We start from the raw sequence: 20,032 nt of genomic DNA on the forward strand, positions 1-20,032 counted from the left end.
TGAGAGCCCGACGTTTGCTACCGAAAAATGCTGAGTGCCAGTCCTTTCTCTACTGTGTCTCAGCTGTGTGATCTTGAGCAATCCCCTGCCTTCTGTCAGCCTCAGTTTTTGGCTATAAGTGGTCCCCACGTCACAGACAGTCGTGAGGAGTGGATGGGAGAACACTGTCTGTGAAATGTCAGGTCCTGGCACAGGGTAGGCCCCTGACCACTGAGAGCTCCTGTCCTTGATGGCATTTCTTCTCGCCTTGTCCCTGCTGACTTCCCACAGGTGCTGGTGGGGGGCAGGTATGTCACTGTCCTCCTGGACCCCCACTCCTATGACACGGTGGTGTGGGAGCCTCGCACCAAGCTGGACTTCCACGCCTATGCTGTCTTCCTCATGGAGAGGATTTTTGACTTGCAGCTCCCACATTACAGCCCCAGTGATGAAAAGGCCAAGATGAAACCGTGAGTGGCTCAAGGTGGCCCCTGTGGGTGGGCGGGGAGGGCGTGATCTGCTTCTGCCTGCATAGCCCAGGTGCTGAGTGGCTTGAGTTTGTGTCCACACCAGGTATCCGGTCAAGATATTTGTTTTGAGAAGACAGACACAAAGGAAACCAAAAACAAACAAACAAAAAAAACAAACAAACAAAAAAAAACAAACAAAAAAAACAGCCCCAAAGAATTAGGCTGAAGAAAGGCTCTTCTCATCTTTTACTTCTTTTAGGAGACAGGAGCCCAGGGTTTGGGTCAGCCAGACCGAGAGTCAAATCCCAGCTCCCCCACTTCCTAGCTGTGTGACTTTGGGCAATCCCTTGCCCTCTCTGGGCCTGTTTCCTCGTGTGAAAGGAAGGGAGGTGGGGGGGTGCTAATAGTTTCGAGCCCATCCTCTGTGGTCTCATTAGTCTTCATGACAATGCTGGAGGGTGAGTAACGTACAGCCCCACTTTATGGATGAGGACACTGGGGCTCAGAGAAGACTTGCCCGAGGTCACACAGCGAGGAAGTGATGTAGGTCCTGAAACATAAGGAATAATTATATCAACATGAGGACGTGTGGGCACATGTACTCTGCATTCATTACTTCTGCAAATATCTGAGGACTTTCTATACACTGGTCTAGATGCAGGGGGCCCAGAATGATGCCAACCACAATTTGAAGATGCCAGTCATATGCCGGGTGTTTGATAGGAACACTTACATCTCTGTGCAGTCGATCTACCTCAAGAGGTAGATATTTTTATCCTCGTTTTACAGGTGAGGAAACACACTCAGGAGTGAAGTGACGTGCGTGTTCCATCACTGGTAAATGGCACAGCTGAGATTTGAAATTTTTTTTTTTCAACGTTTTTTATTTATTTTTGGGACAGAGAGAGACAGAGCATGAACGGGGGAGGGGCAGAGAGAGAGGGAGACACAGAATCGGAAACAGGCTCCAGGCTCCGAGCCATCAGCCCAGAGCCTGACGCGGGGCTCGAACTCACGGACCGCGAGATCGTGACCTGGCTGAAGTCGGACGCTTAACCGACTGCGCCACCCAGGCGCCCCGCACAGCTGAGATTTGAACCCAGGTCTGCAGACTCCAGCTGAGATGCTGAGGAAATAAGACAGTGTGTGCATCCCTAGAGTTAGTGCAGTCTGACAGGAATCCTTAGTGATCTGTCTCCAGGAAGGGTGGCCTCCTGGGGTTAGGAAAAGTCTCTAGAAGACTGGGTTTTGCAGGGCTGCTAAAGCTGAGGAAAGGCCAGAGTATGAGGTGAATGCTGATGAGAGGAAGTACCCAGTCTGAACTTGGCTCTGTGGGATGGCCGCTAGGAGATTTCTGAGCCCAAGTGTCCTAGGTCCTGGCATTCTAGGGGGGCCATTGGGTCCCATTAGCAATAAGATTCCTCGGTTCGCTGCATTCTACCCCGCTACCCAAGGAGGACCCCACTTTCCTCCAGTGTCTGCCCTAAGAGTTTCTGGAAGTTTCTCCTAAGCCCGCATGTTGTCTACTGGGCGTGGCTCCTGCATCTGCTAAGGGCTACTGTCCCCATCAAGTGCTTGGAGTGGGGTCTAGGGAACAGCTAGATCAGGGTCACTCAGGATTGTGTCCTACCTGGCAATCATTGGTCAGGGGACACTTTATCCAAACAGGTGTGCCTAACTTTGGGTCTCAAGGGGGAAGGGTCGGCCTGCTCTTTCTCTCTCTTCCAGACGTCTTTGGGTTCCTTATCCAAGCTTGTGTGCCCCAAGGAGGGGCAGACTGTCACGGTTAGGAATTCAAGACTCTGTGGCTGGGTGACCTTGGGAAAGTCACGTTCCTCTCTTGTCCCTGAGTTTCTCTGTCTGTGAAATGGGTGTCATAACAGCAACTGTGATTCCCTAGAGTTGTCAAAAGATGAAACAGGATCGTGGTGCTTAGCACCGTGAAGAGTAACCGTCACTGTCATTGATGATGATATTAATAGTAATACCATCGTGGCTAAGCCAGTTGTCCGCAGGCCCCCGTTGCCAGCGGGGCCCTGGGGCCCTGGGACCCTGGGCTTTGGGAATAGGGGCGCCTGTGTGCATACGTTTCCCGCTGGAAGCTGTGCTCTTACTTTGTTTCCTGCCCCAGGACTCTCCTCCACAAGGACCTCCAGGCGCTCACGGAAGCCATGTACACCAACCTCCGCACTGTCCTGCTGGGGGACGCCACAGAAGCGGGCGGTGGCTGGCATGAGATGGGTCTCCTCGATTTCTCCTACAACTTCCTGCTCAGGTGAGCCGGTGCGGCTCCCCTCGTCGGGAGTGGAGCCCAGCACTCTGCACCCGGGTCAGCCGTTAATAGTGGCCACGGGAACCATGAAGACTTTGTGGGTGGGGAAGCAGTTTGGGACACTCAGAAGCAAAGACTGCAAGATGACCTTTCGTGTCTGGGACCCCAGGCGTGCACCTGGCACAGGCTGTGAGTCGTAAAGGAGGCACAAGTCAGGAAAAGGGGCCTTGCCAGCTGTCCAGAGAGGGAGTAGCAAAACAGGGTTTCGGAGACCATCTTTTCCTGTGGTTTCCAAACCTTAGACTTCACGGACCAGGAAAACAAAACGTTCGGGAGGCCAACCCAGGACTTCAACTTTTTATCAGAACTTGTAAACTTCTAGTAAAAACTGCACTAACGTTCCTTCCTTCAGGAGGCCCAGACACTATTCCAGGCACTGGACGTACAGCAGGGGAAAGACAGACAACAGGCTGAAACTCACCGGGCTGACGCTCGTTGGAGAGACCGATAATAAACCAGTAAATAAAGACAGTTATGTCAGAGAGTGACAAATACAGACAACGGAGACCCGCAGATGGGTTGATTGTGTGCGGGGAGCTCTCTGAACCAGGCTGAAAGTAAGGGCTTCTCTGCGGGTCTGGCCTCAGAGTTGGGAGCTGGCCACAAGTAGGCGGCAGGACCAGCAGGTGCAGAGTCGCGGAGGTAGGAGGAAGCTTGGGCGGCGGGCCACTGTGGCTGAGCGCAGCGAACCCAGGCAGTGGGGTTAAGATGAGTCAGAGCTCTTGCGGAAACCGAGTCTCACAGAGCCCCGAGGCCGTGAAGGGCTTTGGAATACATTCTCAGTAAAATGAGTGACATCGGGGTTGGGGGGGGGGGAGGGTTAAGCAGGGGCCTGACGTGATTGGACTTGGGCTTCACAGCTCTCTCTGGCTGTGGACAGAGACTAACCTGAGGTGGGTGTGTGGCAGGAGAGGCAGGAGGGCCCGTTGGGAGGCTGTTATAGTCACCCAGGTGAGAGACCGGGGGCCTGGACCCAGAGGTGACGGGGAGATGGCAACAATGGGGTATTTCTGGGGGACAGAGCTGACGGGACCTGCTGAGGATTTGATTGGGGCCGTGGGGGGGAGGGGAGCGGGGGTGCGGGCTGTGAGTGGGGAGAGGAATAAGGACAGCCCGCTGATTGCTGCTGGTGCCGTTAGCTGACCAGCATTTCATAAACCAAAGCTCATTTCAGCTACTTCAAAAAAATTGGAGACACAGTTTCAGAATAAAGGAGAGGCATTTGCTGCCACATATGGGGACCCAGGCACGTTTGGGACAGCTATGTATGTGCACGCAGTGTGGGCTCAAGGGGTGTAAACGCATTTCGCCCTCACAACCCCTCTCCGAGGCTGGGACTGTACAAACCCCATTTGAGAGATGCAAAAGCCGAGGCCGGGAGAACCTAAGGCATTTGCCTCGAGTCCCGTCGCAGGGGTCCTGGCAGGGCTGTCCGCAGAGCCCACGCTTTCCAGCACGACCTTTGATATGTCAGTGACCCGCGTTTTTTCTCCTGTCACCCTGGAGTGGCGCACACACCATCAAGGGCCGTAATTCATCTGGGTGATGCTGGTCTGGTCCACCCTGTCCTCATGTGATGGGGACACCGAGGTCCAGAGAGGAGCAGCTAAAACCACTCCGCAAGTTCCCAGTAGGGCATCTCCCACGTCTCCTGGCTCCCATGGCCCCGTGTCCTTCTCTGAGAGAAGCAGTGAGAGAGGAAAAGCTGTGGCATCAGGGAAGTGGGGACAGTGGGGTGGTGGCTGGGCTGTCTAGGCCCCTGGCAACAGCAGTGTGTGTGTGTTGGGGGGGGGGGAGTCAGATGTAAATGGACCCCTGTGTCTTCAGGGTCTGAGGCCTGGCTGGGCTGGAGCTCCTGTTTCCTGGCTTGGTGGGCTTGGGCCTTCTTGGTGCCGTCCGCGGCCCCTGGGACAGGAAGGGGATGACTGGGTTGGATGACAGGAGGTGCAGGTTCATGTAGCCCCAAAGCATGAGATGCCACCACTTAAGCCCCCCAACCTGTCCTATGGCACCCCCGCCTTGCTCAGAGTCCCATCCAGAGTTCTAACCCGGGCCGCGGGATCCTGCGTGATCTGCCCCGGCCCAGCACACTCCCACCCCAAGGCCTTTGCAGTTTCTGTTCCCTTGCCTGAGAATGCAGTTCCCTACATGTCTGCATGACTCTCGCCTCACTTCATTCCCATCTCAAGTGTAACCTCAGAGAGGCCTTTCCTGACCTCCCCCCACTTAGTCTGAGAGCCCTCTCTTTACCCAGCTCTAGTCCAGTCCTATTCTTCTTCATGGCTCCTGGCGCCACCTATAGGTCACATGGTGTTAACACATGACGATTTATTCTATCTTCCGCCAAGTTCTGTGTCACTTAGAAGTGCAGGTGGCCTTGGGAAGGGCCTTCACTTCCACAGTGTGAAACCTCATTGCCTTCTTGGGTTTTGTTGGGGTTCTGGTGGTTTAGTTTTGTTGCATATTTTTCATAGAAATATATATATACAGGGAAATGGTTGTCTGCTTTAAGGAAAAACCAGCACAAATGGGACCAGAGACCACAGGGCCAGCTGACTCAGCTTGTTCCTGGACAAGGGAGCGGCTGTGACTCCTCTGCTGTCCAGCGTTAGCAGGCGGGACCACAGGCTCCCAGGGGCCCAAATTCTCTCCGTTTTCAAGATGAGATGAGGGGGAAATTAAGCTTTTGTGTGGTTTCCCAATTGTTCAGTTTGTTCATAGGAAAATTCTATTAACCAAACACAACATGTTGGTGGATGAATCCAGTTTGTGAGGTACACCTTTACAGCTCTGCCTTAAGGAAACTGAGGGCACTGGTGTGGAGAAGAGGGACCCAGGGCCTTACGTGACCGGGGGAGCGGCGGGAGGTGGGGTGGGATTCCTTCTGTGCCGATGCACAGACGCATGTGCGACCCCGGGAGGTTCAGCTGTTCTGAAGGAAGGGTTGCTGCCTTAGTCTAGTGGGCTGGGCAGGTCACGAGCTCTGCATCTCTGAGCCCCTCCCCACCCTTCACCGCCACATTCCAGCCGGCTTTGTCTGTCCGCACCTCTGAGCCCCAGCTGGTGTATCACTCGTTCGCCTGAGTCTGTTGCCTGAGTCTGTTGCCTGTTGTCTATGTTCCGCACTAGAGAGTCCACTCCCTGAGGGCCTGAGGGTTTTGTCTGTTTTCTCTACTGCTGACTCCCTGGCCCAGAACAGTCCAGGCAGAAAGTAGGAAAGGCAGGTGGTTATTAGCTGTATGCATGAAGAAAAGCTTGTAGGCCACCGTGGGAGGGTTTGGCCAGAAGCGTCCAAGGAGGACCCTCTGACCCGCCGTTCGCCTCCCCCAGAGCCGGCTACCTGACTCTGTACGGAGTCGAAGCTCTGCCACGCACCCGTGAGAGCCGGGCCCAGGACCGCACCCACTCAGCCGATGTCTTCCACACCTTCCGCCAGCTCGACCTCCTGCTCCCCAAACTGGCACGTGGCTCCCTGTCAGTGGGTAAGCACCGTGGGGACCTTGGTGGGCGGTAGGGCAGAGAGAGGGACCCAGAGGGGGAGCCCACACTCAAGTTGAAGGCTCACAGGCAACATGGGCGGAAGGACATTCTCATGCCCTGGGCAGCAGTGAGATCCCTGTCACCGGGCATATGCAAGAGTACAGTGGTAGGAGGCAGGGCTTGGGCCCGAGCTGGGGTTCCTGGTGGATGCGTTACATCTAGAGTGGGGCCTGGGGACCTCGTTGTGCGTTATTTTTATTATTTCCTATTTTTAAAGGTTTCTATTACTTTTTTCTGCTGCGGTGTGATTTTCATACAGGAAAGCACCCAGGTCCTAAATGCACAGCTGAGAGGTAAATCTAAATACTTCATGTCCTTCCCAGTCAATACCCACCACGCAGAGGGAGCCGCCGTATTGGTTCCTGTCGCCTCAGATTAGTTTTACCTGTTTGTGAATTTCCCATAAATAGAATCATGCAGCATGTGTCCTTTCGTGCCCGGCTTCTTTCACTCAGCCTCTCGTCTGTCAGCTTCGGCCAGGTGGCCGTATGTATCGGTCGTCTGTTTTCCCCGTGACATAGCATTTCAGTAGAGTAGTCTGTCTGTCCGTCCCTGGTGGAGGGATGTGTGGGTCGTTCTGCGAACCTTCTTTGTACCTGCCTCCCATGGCACACCTGCCTTCACCTCTCTGTTATCAGCCCTGCGCTCTTCTGACCTTGATCTTGCACACTGAAGGAACCGTCCGGCCACGTAGCATTCTCCCTGAACTCCACATCTGGAGTATTTCAGCTTGGGTCTGTGAAAATCCACCCCCCTTACTGTTGTGGCTACAGAGGGAGCTCGGTGTTGGTAAAGAGGTTCCGGCAGGATTCAGTGCCCAGGGGCCATGCGAACCACTGGGCTGCACTCTCTTCTGGCCACTGTGTCTCAAACTTCTCTCGTGAGAAGAATCCTCTCGGCCCTTGTTAATAATACAAGCCCCCAGATCCCTTCCGGTCCACTTGAATCCAAGTCTCCAGGGAGGTCGGGAAACTGCATGTATTCTAAGTGGCACAGGAAGGTTGAGAAGTCGTGTGTATCCTGGACTCAGACATTGGCAGCAAAATCTGGATTCAGATGCCTACTGTGGGGCTTCTGAGCTGATGATTTGGGGCAAGTTACTGGTCTTTTTTTTACCCCAGGTCGTTTCTCCAGACGGGCAGTTGAAGGGAGTGATTGATACATGCTCCGCTCAGATGGCTTGAGGTAGTTTACTGGCTCCCATATAGTGTCCCTGTGCCTCAGCGATCTCATCTGTAAAGTGGGGAGAACAATAGGATCTTCCTGCAGGGTGACTGTTGGGAATGGCTGAGGTAATAAGAAAAAACACTTCTCTGTTGAACACTTTCTAGGTGCCAGATACCAGGTTAACTATGGTCTCATTCAGTGCTCACAACAGCTTATCACCCCATTTCCTTTATTTATGTAGTTTTTAAAAACCACACTTTAGCCCATTAGATTGTTTAAGAAGGAGACCTTCTCGTGATTAACAATGCAAAGATGCTGGCATATATCCCTTCACACTGTTTTGTAGGAATACTCAATTTTACAGGGACAAAGACACATATCTAGAGTGTCACTGGGTGTATTTTAAGAAGGAATTATATCTATTATCTGCAGCTTGGGTTTTTGTTTAACCTAACAACATAGCTGTGTATTCTTCCCTGTCAATACAAGTATCTTCTAGTGATATTAGCCAATGCAATTAGATAAGAGAAATCAATTACTGGCATAAGAATGAGTAAAGAAGGGAGGCCTGGGTGGCTCAGTCGGTTGAGTGGCCGACTTTGGCTCAGATCGTGATCTCGCAGTCCGTGAGTTCGAGCCCCGCATCGGGCTCTGTGCTGACAGCTCGGAGCCCAGAGCCTGCTTCGGATTCTGTGTCTTCCTCTCTCTGCCCCTTCCCTGTTCATGCTCTGTCTCTCTCTGTCTCTCAAAAATAAATAAATGTTAAAAAAAAATTTTTTTTAATGGGTAAAGAAGATGTAAGACTATCCCTGTTTGCAGAAGATCTGATACTGTGCTGGGAAAACCCCAGGAAATCCATGACAGAACTAACTCAAGTGAAAAAGACTGGCAGAGTAGAAGGATATACAATCAGCACGCAGAGAATTGAGTCATCTTTGCAGCTCTTGCTTGTCAGGATTTAGGCAGCCATCCCCCTCCAATGGATACTTATAATTGTTTCCTTGTGTGTGTGTGTGTGTGTGTGTGTGCGTGTGTGTGTGTGTGTGTGGCTACTTTAGTATTTCATTGTACTTGTATCTTTGCTACCATCTGGTGATTTTATTCCTCTCGACAGTTTCCTGGAAGTGGGTTTGCCATGTCAGAAGGCATACACATTAAAATTCTTGTTAGCTGCGGCCACATCATTTCCAAAACCATGGAGCAATTCATACGCCTGCCCAAAGGGAAGGAGTCTGCTCATTCCCCCACCAGATGTTATCAGTCTTTGCATTTGTTTGCCAATCTGATGGGCAGAGGCAGGTAACTTGTTGTTTTAATTTGCATTTCCCCACAGCTTTGTCAACAAACAGTTATCAGATTTGAAGACCTTGCCAACCTGATGGACAAAAAAGGGCATCTGGCTTTATGGGCATTTCCCTGATCACTGTGATGGAACAGCTTTTCATGTTTCACTAGCCATTTGCTTTTCCTCTCCGCGGGTTACCTCGTATCATCCTTTTATTTTATTTTATTTTATTTTTAAAAAAAAATTTTTTTTTTCAACATTTATTTATTTTTGGGACAGAGAGAGACAGAGCATGAACGGGGGAGGGGCAGAGAGAGAGGGAGACACAGAATCAGAAACAGGCTCCAGGCTCTGAGCAGTCAGCACAGAGCCCGACGCGGGGCTCGAACTCACAGACTGCGAGATCGTGACCTGGCTGAAGTCGGACGCTTAACCGACTGCGCCACCCAGGCGCCCCACGTATCATCCTTTTAGAGACAATTCATGATCTTATTGAACCATCAGTGCTAGAAGGTTGATATTATTATACCCACTTTGCAAGTAAGGAAACAGGCCCAGACAGATGAAGTCATTTGTCAGGGACACACAACTGTTAGGAGGCAGAGCCGGCAAAAGGAAAAACTTGGTCTGATTGCAAAATCCTGTGTGTAAAGCACCTGGCACCTCCCAGCATCGGTTGCTTCTCCAGGAAAGAGTGGTTTCTCCATCGCGCATTCATCCATCCATACCCACACTATTATAGGGGACCCTGGGTCATTCAGGGAGCCGCCCTGGGCTGGGTATAGGAAGGCTGCATTTCTCAGTGTGGGCAGCAGGTGGCAGTGTTGGGGAAGGTTTCTCATCTTGGGGCTGGACAGAGGGACAGCTGCCCTCAGACTTTGTTGGGCTTGTGAAGAGGGCAGCCTCTTTGGAAGAGTGATGTGGCAGAACCTGTCAAAACAGAAATGCTCATTCCCTCGAACCTGAACTTCTACTACTAGGAATTATCCTACAGCAGTGCTTGCACGCATCTAGAGATGCACAAAGATCCTCATTGCCCCGTTGCTTATAATAATAGCAAATGCTGCAGACAGCCTTTATGTCCACCCGTGGGGACTGATGAAATAAGTTGTACATTCACATAAAGGAAAACAGCAACCGTCAAGCAGAACGGGATATACCAAAACCATGCAGAAGAGTGGGTATATTGTGGGATTTTTTAGTTTATTTTTTTTTCCAGTTTCATTGAGAAATGATTGACACACGGCACCATGTAAGTTTAAGGAATACAGCATGATGACTTGACTTACATATATTGTGAAATGAGCCCCACGGTAAGTGTGGTTAACATCTTTGTTTTCTAAGCCTGTGGGAACATTTTGCTTCTGAGAAGGCTGAGATGGGATGGAAATGCCCGTTTGAACTCTTAGAGATGCTTTCTTTCTTTTTCTTACTTTTTTTTTTTTTGCCACGTGAATGCATTATTTCTCCTCCACTATTAAAATTATAAACATTTTGGGGCACCTGGGTGGCTCAGTTGGTTAAGTGTCTGACTGTTGTTGATCTTGGCTCAGGTCATGATCTCATGGTTCATGAGATTGAGCCCCACATTGGGCTCTATGCTGACGGTGCAGAACCTGCTTGGGATTCTCTCTCCCTCCCTCTCTCTCTGCCCCCGCCCCCGCTCTCACTCTCTGTCTCTCCAAATAAATAAATAAACATCTAAAAGCACCATTTAAAACAAATGTATAAACATATTTTAAAAGAAAATTGACCCTTTGGGGGATGCTTAGATCACAGAGTCTGGTGCTTCTTATATAGGAGGGAATTGGGGGCAGATAGAGCCCCGAGCTAAATATACTGCTTTCTGGAACATTCGTTTTACTAAATTATTTGGGAGGGGCGTGTTTTCTTTGAATATTGTTTTGGGAAGAAAAGCATCCTTATAATAAAGAATGACAGAGTCTAGGGTGCCTGGGTGGCCCGGTTGGTTGGGTGTCTGATTGTTGATTTCAGCCCAGGTCACGATCTCGCAGTTTGTGGGATCGAGCCCCGCATCTGACTCTGTGATTGGGCTCTCTGCTGTTGGTACAGAACCCACTTCAGATCCTTTGTCCTCCTCTCCCTCTGCTCCTCCTTTGCTCATGTTCTCTCCCTCTCTCTCAAAAATAAACATGAAAGAGAAAGAAAGAAAGAAAGAAAGAAAGAAAGAAAGAAAGAAAGAGAAAGAAAGGAAGGAAAAAGAAGGAATCACAGAGTCTAATGCAAAAATCTAATGCATTTTATAGGGAAAAGACAGGACTTTAATTTTTTTTTAATGTTTATTTATTTTTGAGACAGAGAGTGCGAGTGGAGGAGGGGCAGAGAGAGGGAGACACAGAATCCGAAGCAGGCTCCAAGTTCAGAGCTGTCAGCACAAGAGCCTGAGGTGGGGCTCGAACCTGAAAACACAGGACTTTAAAGATATGTCCCTCTCTGGACTATGCCCAGGTTTCTAGGGCACAGAGGGGCTTCTGAGGAAAAACTTGAGAGGTACTCAACTCTGGGCCCCTCGTTTTACAGATGGGAAGACTGAGACCCAGTGGTGGACAGGGTCTTGGCCAAGGCCACACAGCATGGGAGGTCTGGAATTTGAACCTGCAATGCAATTACTAGTCACACAGTCCTGGGAGTTCTGATTCACAGCACTGAGTCATTACACTGGGGCTGATAAATAATACTTAAGAATAATGGCAAGAATGTAGCAAGCATGACATGCTAGGCCCCTACCAGTACCAAGTGTGTTCTGTGTTTTTATATCCTCCTAGTGATCCCATGAGCTCGGTTGCCCCCATTTTATAGATGGGGAGGTCGAGGCTCAGAGATCCAAAATCTTTGCAAAAGATGATCTTTCTAGAAAGGGACAGAGCTAGGATTTCTACCAGGGTCTCTGGCTGCCAACTGTGTGTTCTCTATTTCACATGTTATTATTATTTCCTAAGTATAGAAACAATACATGAATATATTCTCCATGGAATCACTGTCTGTTTTCTAAGTTAACACATTCAATTTCTGCACAACCCTTTGTGTGGGTACTTCTGTTATCCCAGTTTACAGGTTTGAAAACAGGAGTTGTGAGGTGGGGTGGGTTTTTGTTGTTGTCGAATTGCAAGAGTTCTTTATATATTTTGGATCCTAGACCCTTACCAGATCTATGATTTGCAAATATTTTCTCTCATTCTGCTCATTGTCTTTTCATACTGTGTTGCTTTTTAAAGTCATCCTTAGAAGCTGTGTTGACAGTGATATTCAAGGTTTGTAATTGTGCTGTCAGACCTCAAAGAATCCCAGTCATTTCCAAATCTGTGTTAAATTTCTTTGCTCCCTTCTTTAGCTATTTCATCAGCTAACTCTTACAAATCCAGCATGAGCATCAACCGAGGGCCTTTAGCACTTCCTTTACCCTCCACTCACTTGTTGAAAACCTCCACATGCCCAGGTCCCATGCCCCCAAGATTCTGACAAGATTGGTCTGCAGTGGGACCTGGGCATCCAGAGGGTTAAAGCTTCTGGGCGATTCTCCAGTGCCCCAAAAGTTGAGAGACATAGGAAGATAATGTATTTCAGATGAACAGTTGGGCTCATTGCTTTAAATCGAGAAGTACAGGGGCACCTGGGTGGCTCTCTCGGTTAAACGTCCAACTCTTGGTTTCGGTCAGGTCATGATCTAACAGGTTGTGAGTTCAAGCCCTGTGTTGGGCTCCATGCTGACAGCTCAGAGCCTGGAGCCTGCTTCAGATTCTGTGTCTTCCCCTCTCTCTCTCTCTCCCCCTCCCCCACTCATGCTCTGTCTCTCTCAAAAATAAATAAACATTAAAAAATATTAAATTGAGAAGTATATCACCTGAAAAGGTCCAGAGATTGAAGAAAAGCATATGGAGCGTATTATTTGAAAATATAATATGCTTGGGGCGCCTGGGTGGCGCAGTCGGTTAAGCGTCCGACTTCAGCCAGGTCACGATCTCGCGGTCCGTGAGTTCGAGCCCCGCGTCGGGCTCTGGGCTGATGGCTCGGAGCCTGGAGCCTGTTTCCGATTCTGTGTCTCCCTCTCTCTCTACCCCTCCCCCGTTCATGCTCTGTGTCTCTCTGTCCCCCAAAAAATGAATAAACGTTGAAAAAAAATTAAAAAAAAAGAAAATATAATATGCTTAAAATATATGTATATTTTAATATAAGTTTACCCTACATTTTCCACCCTTTCGAATACCCTGTGATATGCAACCCAGTCTAGAACCATTGGGTGGATGGGTCTTCCTGAAACACTGCTTCGTGGTTCCAAAAAGCCAGTGAGAGCATCTCTAGTCCTTGGGAATTTTGTAACCATCCAAAGCGACACCCACTTTTCCAAGGGGTGATTTCGGAAGAACCAAATCTCTTATTTGCACGTACATCTGTAAATACAGCATCGTCTTGCAGTGTGAACACAGTGTATGAATAATAAGCACCTGGCTTTGTGCCCTCAACCCTCTGCCTGGCCGGGCCCATCTGGATCCGTACCTCGGTTTCCACCGCCTGTGGTGCCCCAGAGCCTAACACCCTGTTGTTTACTTAAAGGTGCCTGTGAACTGGTAATCCGTGGGCCAGAGCTGCCCTTCAGAGAGGCTTTTGTGGCCTGCACAGTGACGAACATTTCTTGCCCAGATGCCGGCCTTAAAGCACATGGGAAGACTCCCTGTGAACATCTGGACTTTCATTTTCTTCTGAAAACTCAGGCTCCCTGGCCGTGCTGGGCCAAGTTCCTCTGCCAGGCTGGTGGTCACCCGACCCTCCTGTTCCCCATGGCCCCATCCTGGCCCTCCTCCTTCATTTACTTTACCTGCCTTCCCTGGAGGTAGTTGAGTTTGAGACCCCTAGACCCATCTTTCCCCTCTCGATAGCAGTTAGGTCATTTCCCACGTCTCCTGAACGGAGCTGTGCGAGTCGGCTCATGTCGTCTCCTTGTGCACACGGCTGGCGTTGCTTTGGGATGGGACCCTGGGAAGGGAGAATGGGGCTCCGCGTTTCCTGTTCCTTCCCCTGCTGTGTAAGAAACACCATTCATTTAATGCGTGTTAACAGAGCACCTCCTGCGGGCCAGGTGCTGGAGACAGAGCTCACAGAGGTGAGCGAGACAGGACCCCTCACTCCTGGCCACTGGGGTGAGACAGATAATAACAAGTTGGCATTTGAAGGCCTTTCTTGGGTCCTCTTTCCCCACCCCGAGGAGTGACACCCAGAAGAGCCTTGGCCTCATGGGACATTGGGGCTGGGTGGCCTTGGGCCCGGGGTGGATCTGTAACCCCCGCCCCCCTGTGCTCTGTCCCTGTAGGGGATAAGGACCGCGTGTGCAGAGTCAAAGGTCACCTGTGGAAGCTGCTGTCCCCAGCCAGACTTGCTGCTCGGGCCCACCGGAGCAAGTGGCTGGAGAGTTACCTGCTGTACCTGGAGGAGATAGGGGTGCCGGAGGACATGCAGGCCCGGGCCCTGGTGCTGCAGCTCTGGGCCACACAGGTGGGTGGATGGTACACACGGGTGTGGTTTGCGTGTGAGTGCATGTGTCTCTGTGTGTGCCATCAGGCACACGCAGGCACACGTGTGAGTGTGCATAGGAGTGTGCGTGCGTGGGCGTGTGCATCTGCGAGTGTTTCTCCACATGAGCGTGGGTGTGGGTATGTGAACATACCCAGCTGTCTGCCCCAGTTCCCGGACTTTCTTAACCATCAGACGGTATCGGGAATGGGATCATTCATTCAGTGTTAATTTACTGTAATTTGGAAAAATGTCAAACTTAGAGAAAAGCTGTGTGTTGGGGCGCCTGGGTGGCTCAGTCGGTTGAGCAACTGACTTTGGTTCAGGTCATGATCTCGCGGTCCGTGAGTTCGAGCCCCGCGTCAGGCTCTGGGCTGACAGCTTGGAGCCTGGAGCCTGTTTCAGATTCTGTGTCTCCCTCTCTCTCTGCCCCTCCCCCATTCATGCTCTGTCTCTCTGTCTCAAAAATAAATAAACGTTAAAAATATTTAAAAAAATAATAAAATTAATAAATAAAAAATAAAAAAAAGAGAAAAGCTGTGTGAATAGTTTAATAAACATACACAGTTCACCTTGAGTTCCCAATTTTTAACATTTTATCACATGTGCCTTCTCCCCCTCCCCTCCTCCTCCTCCTCCCTATCTCCTACTGGGGCTATTTTACTGAGTCGTTTGCAGACAAGTAGCAGACATCATGACTCTTTATCCCTAATTACTTCAGTGTATATTCCTAAGAGCAAGAAGGTTCCCTTACATGACACAGTATGAGGATCACATTCAGGACAATTAACCCAGATTCAGGATCATTATCTAATAGTCCCGATTCAGTCTTGCCACTTGTCCCAACAATGTCCTTTATGGCTCATCTTGGTCCGACATCCAATCCAGGATCACACGGTGCCTTTAGTCATTCTGTCTTTTGAGTTTTCTTTAATGTGGAACAGTTTCTGTGCCTTTCATTGTTTTTCATGACCTTGACATTTTTGAAGTATGCAGAACAGTCATTTTGAAGAATTATTTAAAAGTTCCGTTGAGTACTTACCTAGACCTCAAAGAACTGCTTCTGTTGCTTATGTTTTAGCTGGTGCAGACAGTCAAGGAAGTGCACACAGGGTGATTTTATTTTATTTTTATTTTATTATTTTATTTTATTTTATTTTATTTTATTTTATTTTATTTTTAAGTTTATTTATTTTGAGAAAGAGAGAAAGTGTGTGTGCACCTGCACAAGTGGGACAGGGGCAGAGAGGGAGGGAGTGGGGGAGAGAGAGAGAATGAGTGAATGAATCCCAAGCAGGCTCTGTGCTGTCAACAAGGAGACTGGTGAGACCATGACCTGAGCCAAAATCAAGAATCAGACGCTTAACCAACTGAGCCGCCCAGGCACCCTGTTCAGGGTGAATTTAGATGTGGATATATACAGGATGTAAAATGGAGTCAGGAATAGAGAGATCCTGGGGGTCTGTTGTCATCAAGGTGGTTGAGGAGGACTCTCTGAGAAAGAGAGGTTTGGCTGATAAGAAAGAGCTGAAGTTGGGGGCTTGGGAGAGATGTGGGAATAGAGCATTCCGAGTAGGGGAAACAGAAAGTGCAAAGGCCCTGGGGTTGCATCATACCCAGTGTTTGGACAATAGGAAGGAGTTGAGTGTGGCTGAAGCAGAGTGAGGAGGGGTAGGAATGAGGGAAGAGATCATGGATGGCGTGTGGGTCCCAGTAAATAAAAACTTGGGGTTTTTCTGTGGCTGAGGTGGGAGCCCTGGGAATGTTCTAAGCAGAGGAGGGAAAGGATCTCAGGAGCAAAGGCAGAAGTAAGGACACCGATGAGACAGTGGCGGTAGGACCAGGTGGTGGCCGTGGAGGTGATGAGGAAATTCTGGAAACAGAGAAGCCAGCGCCAGTGGGTATGGTAATGGACCAGATACTGGGGTGAGAGAAAGCAGGGCTGAGGATGCTACCTCTTGAGGCCTGGTTCCTGTCCTCTCCTGGACCCCAGAGCCCTGCACCTTCTCTTGGCCCCTCCTCAGCAGTGACAGCTGCACAGACTGACATTTCTGGGTAATTCCCTTCCCATCGACTTGCAGCTTATTTTTAGTTTTCTCTCAGAGCCATTAACTGTCCTTGCAGGCAAAGGCTGGCAAGGGGCAAGGGCTGGGTTTAATCAGCAGTTGGGGCCCCATTAGTGCCTAATAACATATTTATGGGTAGAGACTTGGAGCTCCCAACCGCCCCCAGAATCCCTTGCAGAATGACCTCTGTCAGCAGAACTAGATGCTGGCTTGGGGGCTTGAGTGGCAGAGAGTCTGGGGAACAGCCTTTGGTGGGGCCGGGAGAACTGAGCAGGGCTTGGGGACAGGACATCCTCTGACTCTGCATTGTTGACAGTGTGCAGAATTCAGGCAGGTGACAAGATGCTTCGAGAGCTTGAGTCTTTTTTTTAAAATTTTTAAATGTTTATTCATTTTTGAAAGGCAGGGAGAGACAGAGTACAAGCAGGGGTGGGGTGGAGAGAGAGGGGGACACAGAATCCGAAGCAGGCTCCATCCAGGCTCCGAGCTGTCAGCACAGAGGCCGACGCAGGGCTCGAACTCACGGGCCATGAGATCATGACCTGGGCCGAAGTCGGACGCTCAACGGACTGAGCCACCCAGGCGCCCCGAGGGCTCGAGTCTTAAGAGCAGGGCCAAGATGCTGAGAAGCCCCGTGGTGTTGGGCACGGGCCCTGTGACCCACCTGCCTGGATTTGAATCCTGACTTTGCCACTCCCTGGCAAACCAGTCCCTTATGTTCTTGGTGCCTCAGTTTACTCAGCTGTAAAGTGAAGGTGGCAGTCAGTACCGTCCTCAAGGCGCTGTGGTGAGGATGGGAGAAAGCGATGATGGCAAACCTGTAATTGTACTGGGCAGGTGACTAGAGCTCACTAGACGTGTTCAACAGTTATTTAGTGAATGGCCAGTGTGTGCTGGGCACCATTCTAGAAGCCGGGGATAGAGCAGTGAGCAGACCAAAGACCCCTGCCCTTACGGAGCTGATATTCTGGGAGAAGACACTTGGTAAACAAGTCAGCATATAAAATATAGCCAAGGTAAATATAGTCAAGTTCTGTAGGGAACCGATAAAGTGGGGGAGGGGGTGGGGAGGGCTACTTTATATAGGGTGGCCAAGGAAGCCCTCACCAGGAAGGTGACATCTGAGCAGAAATATAAAGGGAGGGGGGGGAGCCATATAGATACATAGGATGAGGGCATCCAAGCAGGGGCACAGCAAGTGCAAAGGCCCTGAGGTGGGGATCAGGGTGATGTGATAGAGAGGTAGCAGGGCCCTGTGGGCTTTGGGGAGGACTTTGGCTTTTCCTCTGAGAAAGGAATTCTTTGAGGACACTGAACAGAGGGGCAACATAGCCTGCCCTCTGCTTTAGAGGGATTATTCTGGCTACGTCACTGAGAATCGGCTGTAGGGGGGGAAGTGGAGGCAGGGAGACCAGAGATGAGGCCACTGCAATGTCCAGGCAAGAGAGGATGGTGATGGACCAGGGCAGGTGCCGAGGCCAAGAGAGGGAGTGAGTGCATTCTGGACACATTTCTGGGTAGAGCCAACAGGATTTGCTGTTGGACGGGACATTGAGAGAAGGTACCAACAGCGATGCCTCCAGGTTTTGGCCTGAGCAACAGGAAGGACAAAGATGCTGTTAACTGATGAGCAAGATGGTGAACGGGGCAAGCGTGCGGGGAGAGAATCAGAGGGTTGGTTTTGGGTGTGTGAGTTTGAAACAGAGAACTGGGTAGGGGGTGGGGGACACAGCTGGAGTGAAGAAGAAGATGGAATTCAGGGCTGAGGCCCAGGAGGGAGATGTGCCCTCGGGAGGTGTTGGTGTGGTGGTGGTTTGGGCAGCCACTGGTCTGGAGACCGCAGGGGCTCAGGGGGATGGAGAGGGGACCCAGCCCCTGGCCTCTCCAGCTGTGGGGTTCAGGAAGGCAGAGAGGAGTCTGCATGAAAACCGAGGAGGAGTGGTCCAGGGGCTGTGGAAGGGAACCGGGAGGGGGCCACCCAGAGGCCAGCTGCAGAAAGTTCTGAGACGTGGCCAGATGGTAGCTTGGCTGCTACCGTCAGATCAGAGTGGAGCCCGGAGGCTCCAGCCCCCGGGGGCTAGAGGGCCGCCCAGGTCAGGGAAGGGGCTGGCTCTGAAGGGGTGAGGTGGGCAGAGCGAGGCGTTCACGAAGGCCTGCCTGGCAGGCCCACGGCGGCCCAGGCTTCCCTCCCAGCTCTGAGGCATTAGGTGGGGGGGAGGGGTGACCGTGTCGACCCTAAAAAAAACAGATTTTTTTTTAATCACAAAAAATGAAAAGAGGTATCACCTGTGACCTCCCATCCCTCAGCTCTGCTTTCTTCTCTGGTGGCTCCAGGCCCAGACGGGCTGCCCCAGAGGGTGGCCGTGAAGGGTGCCAGCAGCTCCTGGCAGCTGGGCAGCCCCCCGTGGAGGAGGGCTTCTCCTTCCCATGGATTCTCCCACAGACCCCAGGTCTGAGGCTCATTGGCCCAGCCCGAGTCACACGTCCCCTCTGAGTAGATCACCGAGTAGCGAGGCCACACCTGAGGTCTGGAGGGTGTGGCTCAGCCCCAGATGCCCAGAGTGGAGTAGGAGGTACTTCTTCGAAGGAAAATGGGGAGCTGTTATCCACAGGCAAGGGAGTGGAAGCAGGCAGGGTGCACGTGTCCCCCACTCCGCCTGGCTGTGTGGCGAGGTGGCCACAAAGTGGAGCACAGGATCCCAGTGCCGTGTCCGGTGCGCTTTGAGCGCCCCCTGGAGGTCAGCTGCTGCCATTCACAGGAAAGGTAGAGCAGAGGACAGGCGCTCCTGGGTGAATGGACTTTGGCTGCAGGGGTGGGGAATGAGGCTAGACGAGATGTATTCTCCTGGGTAAACAGAGGCGGGGCCCTATGGGAGACAGCTCGACTTCCAGGGTAGTGAGTTCAAGATCTCTTGTAGAGGTGTGATCACATACATGTGCACACTCACACGTCTGTGCAGTGGGTGGAAGGCAGTCCTTGCCGCTTCCCTAACTTGCCACGGTTTTTTCTGGAAGGCAGAGATCACTGGCAGCCTCATGCTCCCCTCATGCTTTGTGATTAATGAGCGGTGGCCCCCATCAGACTGTCCAGGCAAGACAAAATGGCCTTGGCCCTGGGTTCACCCAAGGCTGAATTATTTATCACCTACACCCCCCTGGCTGTTTAAGTGATGGACAGCAAGTGACCTTGCTTGTCTCTGTAGGACCTGAGGTGCCAGAGGAAATCTCAGAGTCCAAGGCCCCACCTCGTTCTCAAACGGGGTAGGGGAGGAGAGGAGGGGTGCTGGGAGGGGAGACCACTTCTGAGCACCTACTCTGTGCCCAGCAGGCGGAGATGGCTTATGTTACCCTACTTAGCCAGGACGGAGGTTTTGAGACCCAGAGTGGGAAGTGACTTGTCCAGAGTCACAGAAAGCGGGGAGCTGGGTTGTAAACCCAACTCTGCCTGGTCCAGTCCAGGGTTCTGCCAGCCCACCTCCCAGGCTGCCTTGGACATAGAGGTTTCTTCCACAAATACCATTGAACTCCTGCTGTGCGCTGGGACTGGGGAGTGCTTAGTTGGCCTTTTCGGTGAAATGGGTGATAATGGTACCTGCTTGAAGAGAGAATTGAATGAGGGAACAATGGCACTTCCTTGGTGCTGAATTCACAGCAGCTAAAGAAAAAA

The 20,032-nt window shown here is 51.0% G+C and overlaps 1 protein-coding gene across 1 annotated transcript in view; it reads left to right on the top strand.

Annotated features, from left to right (window-relative positions):
- Window positions 1-20,032, top strand: part of PTGIS (prostaglandin I2 synthase) — a 37,441-nt gene that overhangs the window by 9,312 nt on the left and 8,097 nt on the right. Inside the window, exons 3-6 of the mRNA XM_047069836.1 lie at window positions 271-449; window positions 2,581-2,724; window positions 6,112-6,263; window positions 14,100-14,281. Coding sequence (XP_046925792.1) covers window positions 271-449; window positions 2,581-2,724; window positions 6,112-6,263; window positions 14,100-14,281 — 657 coding nt within the window. The remainder of the gene's footprint in view (window positions 1-270; window positions 450-2,580; window positions 2,725-6,111; window positions 6,264-14,099; window positions 14,282-20,032) is intronic.

Source organism: Lynx rufus, unplaced genomic scaffold (genome assembly GCF_022079265.1).
Source record: "Lynx rufus isolate CCGP_SWC_20201006 ecotype Redwood Valley unplaced genomic scaffold, mLynRuf1.p SCAF_8, whole genome shotgun sequence".
In the NCBI taxonomy this organism is placed as follows: Eukaryota; Metazoa; Chordata; class Mammalia; order Carnivora; family Felidae; genus Lynx; species Lynx rufus.